This window comes from Rutidosis leptorrhynchoides, chromosome 8 (genome assembly GCF_046630445.1).
Source record: "Rutidosis leptorrhynchoides isolate AG116_Rl617_1_P2 chromosome 8, CSIRO_AGI_Rlap_v1, whole genome shotgun sequence".
Classification (NCBI taxonomy): Eukaryota; Viridiplantae; Streptophyta; class Magnoliopsida; order Asterales; family Asteraceae; genus Rutidosis; species Rutidosis leptorrhynchoides.
In genome coordinates, this window is record NC_092340.1 from 203753631 (window position 1) to 203764321 (window position 10691).

A 10691-nucleotide genomic window follows, 5' to 3' on the forward strand; every position below is an offset into this window, starting at 1 on the left:
TCAACATTTTATCTAAATTTTAAAGACAATGGTCAAATGAGTTTCCGAACACCGAAAAGTCATCTATGAATACCTTCATCATGTCCTCAACCATATCCGAAAAGATTGCAAGCATGCATCTTTGGAATGTACCCGGGGCGTTACATAACCCAAAGGGCATTCTTCGGTAAGCAAATGTACCATAGGGACACGAAAAGTAGCCTTTTCTTGGTCTTCAGGATCTATCGGGATATGAAAATATCTCGAAAACCCGTCAAGAAAACAATAAAACTCTCTCCCGGCTAGACATTCGATCATTTGATCAATGTATGGGAGTGGGAAATGGTCCTTTCTTGTGGTATCGTTTAGACGCCTATAGTCAATGCATACCCGCCATCGTGTGATGATTTGGGTCGGGACAAGTCCGTTTTGGTCATTTAAGATGACCATGGTCCCACCATTTTTGGGCACCACTTGAACGGGACTCACCAATGGTGAGTCGGAGATTGGGTAGATAAGGCCCACATCTAACAATTTAATCACCTCCTTTTTAACTACCTCTTTCATGTTTAGGCTCAGTCTCCGTTGTCTTTAGACAACCGGTTTAAAATTATTTTCCATGAGGATTTTTTATGTACAATATGATAGATTGATCCCTAGGATGTCCGTGTTTTTCCATGCTATCGCCTTATGGTGAGACTTTAGAAGTGAAACAAGTCATGTCTCTTGGTCCATGGTGAGCCTCGAAGAGATGATCACCGAAAGTTGGCTTGCTTCCTTAAGATAAGTATATTCAAGATGCTTAGGGAGCTCTTTTAGCTCAAGAGTGGGAGGTTCTTCCCATGAACACTTGATTCGAAGTCTATCTTCGTTAGGAATAGCCTCAAATGACTCTTCTCGAGTGGTTTCACTTTCACTTTCAAATTCATCAACATTAACATTCATCAATTCCCTAAAATCGGCCTCTAAGTCTACAATTTCATTATCACAAAGTGGGTTGAATCCGGTGGTATCAACCTTTAAAAGCTTTTCAAGCTCTTCATATACATAAAGGTCAATATGTTCAAAAGCATAGCAGTCATCATCATCGGTGTTACTTGGTTGCTTCACATCTTCCCAGATATTGATAGTCATACGCTCTTCGTCAACCCCAATGTTAAGTTGGTTGCGTTGCACCAAAATGACGGTGTCGGCGGTCGCTAAAAATGGTCTTCCTAAGATGAGGGGAACTTGAAGGTCATCCTTCATCTTCATGATCACAAAATCAACCGGTAACACCAAGGTGTCAATGCTAGCCAAGATGTCCTCGGCGATGCCAATGGCGGTGTCAAACGAATGGTTGGACAATCTTATCCTAATTCGGGTCGGTTTAAGAGGTCCAGGGCCAAGTCTCTCGTAAAGTGAATGGGGCATTAGGTTAATGCTTGCACCCAAGTCGGCAAGTGCATTGAACATTTCTGAATCACCAAACTTGCAAGGGAAACAAATTTTCATGGATCTCCTAACTTTTTAGGAATCCTTGGCCTTGATGCAAGAATCTTATTACACTCCTCTTCAATAAAGAAAGATGTTTCGTCATGATATTTACCCCTTTGAGAGATTAGCTCTTTGATGAAGCGTCCATAATTTGGCATTCCTTTGAGCACATCGGTGATTGGCAAGTTAACCGACACGTTTTTCATCATATCTTGTAACTTCTTGTATTGAGCTGCCAAGTTGTCCTTCCTTAAATCTTTTGGATACGGACGAGTCTTGTAGCCTTCAAAGGCTCATTACCCTTTGTTTTACCCTTATCATTGAAATGTCCCGTTCATATTGATTAAAAACGTTCCATATTAATTGATTTCGTTGCGAGGTTTTGACCTATATATGAGACGTTTTTCAAAGACTGCATTCATTTTTAAAACAATCATAACCTTTACTTTATCAATAAAGGTTTTAAAAACATTACGTAGATTATCAAATAATGATAATCTAAAATATACTGTTTACACACGACCATTACATAATGGTTTACAATAGAAATATATTACATCGACAAATGTTTCTTGAATGCAGTTTTTACACAATATCATACAAACATGGACTCCAAATCTTGTCCTTATTTTAGTATGCAACATCGGAAGCTCTTAGTATTGACCTGAGAATAAACATGCTTAAACGTCAACAAAAATGTTGGTGAGTTATAGGTTTAACCTATATATATCAAATCGTAACATTAGACCACAAGATTTCATATTTCAATACATATCCCATACATAGAGATAAAAATTATTCATAAGGTGAACACCTGGTAACCGACATTAACAAGATGCTTATATAAGAATATCCTCATCATTCCGGGACACCCTTCGGATATGATATAAATTTCGAAGTACTAAAGCATCCGGTACTTTGGATGGGGTTTGTTAGGCCCAATAGATCTATCTTTAGGATTCGCGTCAATTAGGGTGTCTGTTCCCTAATTCTTAGATTACCAGACTTAATAAAAAGGGGCATATTCGATTTCGATAATTCAACCATAGAATGTAGTTTCACGTACTTGTGTCTATTTTGTAAATCATTTATAAAACCTGCATGTATTCTCATCCCAAAAATATTAGATTTTAAAAGTGGGACTATAACTCACTTTCACAGATATTTCCTTCCTTGGAAATAAGACTTGGCCACGGATCGATTCACGAACCTATACAAATATGTACATATATATCAAAGTATGATCAAAATATAATTACAACCATTTTTATTATGTTTTAAAGATTTGAGTGTATTAAGTCAGCTGTCCTCGTTAATAACCTACAACTAGTTGTCCACAGTTAGATGTACAGAAATAAATAGATATATATTATCTTGAATCAATCCACGACCCAGCGTATACACGTCTCAGGCTAGATCACAACTCAAAGTATATATATTTTTGGAATCAACCTCAACCCTGTATAGCTAACTCCAACATTACTGTATATAGAGTGTCTATGGTTGTTCCAAATAATATATATACATGGGTCGATATGATATGTCAAAACATTTTCATACGTGTCTATGGTATCCCAAGATTACATAATATATTAGAATACATGTATAATACAATATAAGTTAGCTAGGATATGATTTGTATAGATTTGTTAAACATTTCCCGTAGCTAAAAAGATCAAAAATATCCAATCTTGTTTTACCCATAACTTCTTCATTTTAAATCCGTTTTGAGTGAATCAAATTGATATGGTTTCATATTGAACTATAATTTAAGAATCCAAACAGAAATATTATAGGTTTATAGTCGGAAATTTAAGTTACATGTCAATTACTAAAGAGGTAGTCATTTCTGTCGAAAGAACGACATCTTGATGACCATTTTGAAAAACATACTTTCACTTTGAGTTTAACCAAGATTTTTGAATATATACTTTCATGTTCATATTAAAAATCATTTTCCCAGAAGAACAACTTTTAAATCAAAGTTTATCATAGTTTTTAATTATCCAAACCAAAACAGCCCCCGGTTTCACTACGACGGCGTATATCCGATTTTATGGTGTTCATCGTGTTTTCAGGTTTTAAATCATTAAGTTAGCATATCATATAGATATAGAACATGTGTTTATTTGATTTTAAAAGTCAAGTTAGAAGGATTAACTTTTTTTTGTGAACAAGTTTAGAATTAACTAAACTATGTTCTAGTGATTACAAGTTTAAACCTTCGAATAAGATAGCTTTATATGTATGAATCGAATGATGTTATGAACATCATTACTACCTCAAGTTTTCTGGATAAAACTACTGGAAATGAAAAAAATGGATCTAGCTTCAAAGGATCCTTGGATGGCTTGAAAGTTCTTGAAGCAGAATCATGACACGAAAACAGTTCAAGTAAGATTTTCACTCGAAATAAGATTGTTATAGTTGTAGAAATTGAATCAAAGTTTGAATATGAATATTACCTTGAATTAGAAAGATAACCTACTGTAAATAACAAAGGTACCTTGATCTTATATGATTACTTGGAATGAATTAGAAAGCTTGGAAGTAGACTTGCAAACTTGGAAGTATTCTTGATTTTTATGAAACTATACTTATGGAATTTATGAAGAACACTTAGAACTTGAAGATGGAACTTGAGAGAGATCAATTAGATAAATAAAATTGAAGAATGAAAGTGTTTGTTGGTGTTTTTGGTCGTTGGTATATGGATTAGATATAAAAGATATGTAATTTTGTTTTTATGAAAATAAGTCATGAATGATTACTAATATTTTTGTAATTTTATGAGATATTTCATGCTAGTTTCCAAATGATGGTTCCCACATGTGTTAGGTGACTCATATGGGCTGCTAAGAGCTGATCATTGGAGTGTATATACCAATAGCACATACATCTAAAAGCTGTGTATTGTACGAGTACGAATACGGGTGCATACGAGTAGAATTGTTGATGAAACTGAACGAGGATGTAATTGTAAGAATTTTTGTTAAGTAGAATTTTTGAAGTCTTTCAAAAGTGTAAGAATACATATCAAAACACAACATGTATATACATTCTAATGGAGTCGTTAAGTCTTCGTTAGTCGTTACATGTAAGTGTTGTTTTGAAACCTTTAAGTTAACGATCTCAAATAATGTTGTTAACCCAATGTTTATTATATCAAATGAGATGTTAAATTATTATATTATCATGATATTATGATGTATGAATATATCTTAATAAGATATATACATTAAAATATCGTTACAACGATAATCGTTACATATAAGTCTCGTTTCGTAATTCTTGAGTTAGTAGTCTTGTTTTTACATATGTAGTTCATTGTTAACACACTTAATGATATATTTAAATATCCTTTTATCATGTTAAATATAGTGTATCAATATCTTAATATGATACATATATATTTAGTAGACGTTATCATAACGATAATCGTTATATATATCATATCGAGTTTCTTAACTTAGTAATCTCATTTCTTATGTATATCACACATTGTTAATATACTTAGTGAGATACTTACTCATCATAATCTCATGTTAACCATATATATATGTCTATATATACAACAACATGTAGTTTTTACAATTTTGTAACATTCGTGAATCGCCGGTCAACTTGGGTGATCAATTCTCTATATGAAACTTATTTCATTTAATCAAGTCTTAACAAGTTTGATTGCTTAACAAGTTGGAAACATTTAGTCATGTAAATATCAATCTCAATTAATATATATAAACATGGAAAAGTTCAGGTCACTACAGTACCTACCCGTTAAATAAATTTCGTCCCGAAATTTTAAGCTGTTGAAGGTGTTGACGAATCTTCTGGAAATAGATGCGGGTATTTCTTCTTCATCTAATCTTCATGCTCCCAGGTGAACTCGGGTCCTCTACGAGCATTCCATCGAAACTTAACAATCGGTATCTTGTTTTGCTTAAGTCCCTTAACCTCACGATCCATTATTTTGACGGGTTCTTCAATGAATTGAAGTTTTTCATTGATTTGGATTTCGTCCAACGGAATAGTGAGATCTTCTTATTGAAAATATTTCTTCAAATTCGAGATGTGGAAAATGTTATGTACAGCCGCAAGTTGTTGAGGTAGCTCCAGTTGGTAAGCTACTGGTCCGACACGATCTATAATCTTGAATGGTCCAATGTACCTTGGATTTAGTTTCCCCCGTTTACCAAATCGAACAACGCCTTTCCAAGGTGAAACCTTAAGTATGACCATTTCTCCAATTTCAAACTCTATATCTTTTCTTTTACTGTCCGCGTAGCTCTTTTGTCGACTCTGGGAGGTTTTCAATCGTTGTTGAATTTAGATAATTTTCTCGGTAGTTTCTGGTATTATCTCTGGACCCGTAATCTGTCTATCCCCTACTTCATTCCAACAAATAGGAGACCTGCACTTTCTACCATAAAGTGCCTCAAACGACGCCATCTCAATACTAGAATGATAACTGTTGTTGTAGGAAAATTCTGCTAATGGTAGGTGTCGATCCCAACTGTTTCCGAAATCAATAACAGATGCTCGTAGCATGTCTTCAAGCGTTTGTATCGTCCTTTCGCTCTGCCCATCAGTTTATGGATGATAGGCAGTACTCATGTCTAGACGAGTCCCCAATGCTTTTTGCAACATCTGCAAGAACCTTGAAACAAATCTACCATCCCTATCAGAGATAATAGAGACGGGTATTCCATTTCTGGAGACAACCTCCTTCAAATACAATCGCGCCAACTTCTCCATTTTGTCATCTTCTCTTATTGGCAGGAAGTGTGCTGACTTGGTGAGACGATCAACTATTACCCAAATAGTATCATAACCACTTGCAGTCCTTGGCAATTTAGTAATGAAATCCATGGTAATGTTTTCTCATTTCCATTCCGGGATTTCAGGTTGTTGTAGTAGACCTGATGGTTTTTGATGTTTAGCTTTGACCTTAGAACACGTCAAACATTCTCCTACATATTTAGCAATATCGGCTTTCATACCCGGCCACCAAAAGTGTTTCTTGAGATCTTTATACATCTTCCCCGCTCCGGGATGTATTGAATATCTGGTTTTATGTGCTTCTTTAAGTACCATTTCTCTCACATCTCCAAACCTTGGTACCCAAATTCTATCAGCCCTGTATTGGGTTTCGTCTTCCCGAATATTAAGATGTTTCTCTGATCCTTTGGGTATCTCATTTTTCAACTTTCCTTCTTTTACAACCCCCTGTTGCGCCTCCTTTATTTGAGTAGTAAGGTTAGTACGAATAATTATATTCATAGCTTTTACCCGTATAGGTTCTCTGTCCTTTCTACTCAAAGCGTCGGCTACCACATTCGCCTTCCCAGGGTGGTATCGAATCTCAAAATCATAATCATTCAATAGTTCAATCCACCTGCGTTGTCTCATATTCAGTTGCTTCTGATTAAATATATGTTGGAGACTTTTGTGGTCGGTATATATAATACTTTTGACTCCATATAAATAATTCCTCTAAGTCTTTAATGCAAAAACAACAGCACCCAATTCCAAATCGTGAGTTGTATAATTTTGCTCGTGAATCTTCAATTGTCTGGACAATTTTGCTCGTGAATCTTCAATTGTCTAGACGCATAAACAATCACCTTCGTTCGTTACATTAATACACAACCGAGACCTTGCTTTGATGCGTCACAATAAATCACAAAATCATCATTCCCTTCAAGCAATGACAATATAGGTGCCGTAGTTAGCTTTTCTTCAATAACTGAAACGTCTTCTCTTGTTCATCCTTCCATTCAAATTTCTTCCCTTTATGCGTTAATACAGTCAAGGGTTTTGCTATTTTACAGAAATCTTGGATGAATCTTCTGTAGTAACCAGCCAATCCTAAAAATTGACGTATATGCTTCGGAGTTTTTGGGGTTTCCCACTTATCAACGGTTTTGATCTTTGCCGGGTCCACCTGGATACCTTCTTTGTTCACTATGTGACCGAGGAATTGAACTTCTTCCAACCAAAATGCACACTTTGAAAACTTAGCGTACAGTTTTTCTTTCCTCAATACTTCTAACATTTTTCTCAAATATTCTTCGTGCTCTTAATCATTCTTTGAGTAAATAAGTATGTCATAGATGAAAACAATGACAAACTTGTCAAGATATGGCCCACACACTCGGTTCATAAGGTCCATGAACACAGCTGGTGCATTAGTCAATCCAAACGGCATAACCATAAACTCGTAATGACCATAACGCGTCCTAAAAGCAGTTTTTGGAATATCATCCTCCTTTACTCGCATTTGATGATATCCAGAACGTAAATCAATTTTCGAATAAACCGACGAGCCTTGTAGTTGATCAAATAAGTCATCAATTCTTGGCAGTGGATAACGGTTTTTGATGGTAAGTTTATTCAACTCTCTGTAGTCAATACAAAACCTAAATGTACCATCCTTCTTCTTGACAAACAAAACAGGAGCTCCCCATGGTGATGTGCTTAGTCGAATGAAACCACGTTTTAATAGTTCTTGCAGTTGGCTTTGCAGTTCTTTCATCTCGCTGGGTGCGAGTCTGTAAGGAGCACGAGCTATTGGTGCAGCTCCTGGTACAAGATCTATTTGAAATTCAACAGATCGATGTGGAGGTAGTCCCGGTAATTCTTTCGGAAATACATCGGGAAATTCTTTTGCGACGGGAACATCATTGATGCTCTTTTCTTCAGTTTGTACTTTCTCGAAGTGTGCTAGAACAGCATAGAAACCTTTTCTTATTAGTTTTTGTGCCTTCAAATTACTAATAAGATGTAGCTTTGTGTTGCCCTTTACTCCGTACACCATTAAGGGTTCTCCTTCTTCTCGTACAATGCGAATTGCATTTTTGTAACATACGATCTCTGCTTTCATCTCCTTCAGCCAGTCCATGCCAACTATTACATCAAAACTCTCTAACTCTACTGGTATCAAATCAATCTTAAATATTTCGCTACCCAGTTTAATTTCTCGATTCTGACATATATAATCTGCTGAAATTAATTTACCGTTTGCTAATTCGAGTAAAAATTTACTATCCAACGGCGTCAATGGACAACTTAATTTAGCACAAAAATCTCTACTCATATAGCTTCTATCCACACCCGAATCAAATAAAACGTAAGCAAATTTATTGTCAATAAGAAACGTACCCGTAACAAGCTCCGGATCTTCATGTGCCTCTGCTGTATTAATATTGAAACCTCTTCCGCTGCCTTGTCCATTCGTGTTCTCCTGGTTCGGGCAATTTCTAATAATGTGGCCCAGTTTTCCACATTTATAACAAACTACATTGGCATAACTTGCTCCGACACGACTTGCTCCACCATTACTCGTTCCAATACCATTTGTTCCTTTCGTTCTGTTAACCCCTGGTCCGTATGAAATGTCCCGTTCTTATTGATTAAAAACGTTCCATATTAATTGATTTCGTTGCGAGGTTTTGACCTCTATATGAGACGTTTTTCAAAGACTGCATTCATTTTTAAAACAAACCATAACCTTTATTTCATAAATAAAGGTTTTAAAAAGCTTTACGTAGATTATCAAATAATGATAATCTAAAATATCCTGTTTACACACGACCATTACATAATGGTTTACAATACAAATATGTTACAACAAAATAAGTTTCTTGAATGCAGTTTTTACACAATATCATACAAGCATGGACTCCAAATCTCGTCCTAATTTAAGTATGCGACAGCGGAAGCTCTTAATAATCAACTGAGAATAAACATGCTTAAAACGTCAACAAAAATGTTGGTGAGTTATAGGTTTAACCTATATATATCAAATCATAATAATACACCACAAGATTTCATATTTCAATACACATCCCATACATAGAGATAAAAATCATTCATATGGTGAACACCTGGTAACCGACATTAACAAGATGCATATATAAGAATATCCCCATCATTCTGGGACACCCTTCGGATATGATATAAATTTCGAAGTACTAAAGCATCCGGTACTTTGGATGGGGCTTGTTGGGCCCAATAGATCTATCTTTAGGATTCGCGTCAATTAGGGTGTCTGTTCCCTAATTCTTAGATTACCAGACTTAATAAAAAGGGGCATATTCGATTTCGATAATTCAACCATAGAATGTAGTTTCACGTACTTGTGTCTATTTTGTAAATCATTTATAAAACCTGCATGTATTCTCATCCCAAAAATATTAGATTTTAAAAGTGGGACTATAACTCACTTTCACAGATTTTTACTTCGTCGGGAAGTAAGACTTGGCCACTGGTTGATTCACGAACCTATAACAATATATACATATATATCAAAGTATGTTCAAAATATATTTACAACACTTTTAATATATTTTGATGTTTTAAGTTTATTAAGTCAGCTGTCCTCGTTAGTAACCTACAACTAGTTGTCCACAGTTAGATGTACAGAAATAAATCGATAAATATTATCTTGAATCAATCCACGACCTAGTGTATACGTATCTCAGTATTGATCACAACTCAAACTATATATATTTTGGAATCAACCTCAACCATGTATAGCTAACTCCAACATTCACATATAGAGTGTCTATGGTTGTTCCAAAATATATATAGATGTGTCGACATGATAGGTCGAAACATTGTATACGTGTCTATGGTATCTCAAAATTACATAATATACAATACAAGTTGATTAAGTTATGGTTGGAATAGATTTGTTACCAATTTTCACGTAGCTAAAATGAGAAAAATTATCCAATCTTGTTTTACCCATAACTTCTTCATTTTAAATCCGTTTTGAGTGAATCAAATTGCTATGGTTTCATATTGAACCCTATTTTATGAATCTAAACAGAAAAAGTATAGGTTTATAGTCGAAAAAATAAGTTACAAGTCGTTTTTGTAAAGGTAGTCATTTCAGTCGAAAGAACGACGTCTAGATGACCATTTTAGAAAACATACTTCCACTTTGAGTTTAACCATAATTTTTGGATATAGTTTCATGTTCATAATAAAAATCATTTTCTCAGAATAACAACTTTTAAATCAAAGTTTATCGTAGTTTTTAATTAACTAACCCAAAACAGCCCGCGGTGTTACTACGACGGCGTAAATCCGGTTTTACGGTGTTTTTCGTGTTTCCAGATTTTAAATCATTAAGTTAGCATATCATATAGATATAGAACATGTGTTTAGTTTATTTTAAAAGTCAAGTTAGAAGGATTAACTTTTGTTTGCGAACAAGTTTAGAATTA

At 34.9% G+C, this 10691-nt stretch overlaps 1 protein-coding gene across 1 annotated transcript; it reads right to left on the reverse strand.

Annotated features, from left to right (window-relative positions):
* Positions 1-696: 696 nt before the first annotated feature.
* LOC139864005 (uncharacterized) lies at positions 697-1473 on the reverse strand. The gene has a single exon (XM_071852598.1). The coding sequence runs from the start codon at positions 1471-1473 to the stop codon at positions 697-699; it is 777 nt and encodes a 258-aa protein (XP_071708699.1).
* Between the last annotated feature and the right edge of the window lie 9218 nt (positions 1474-10691).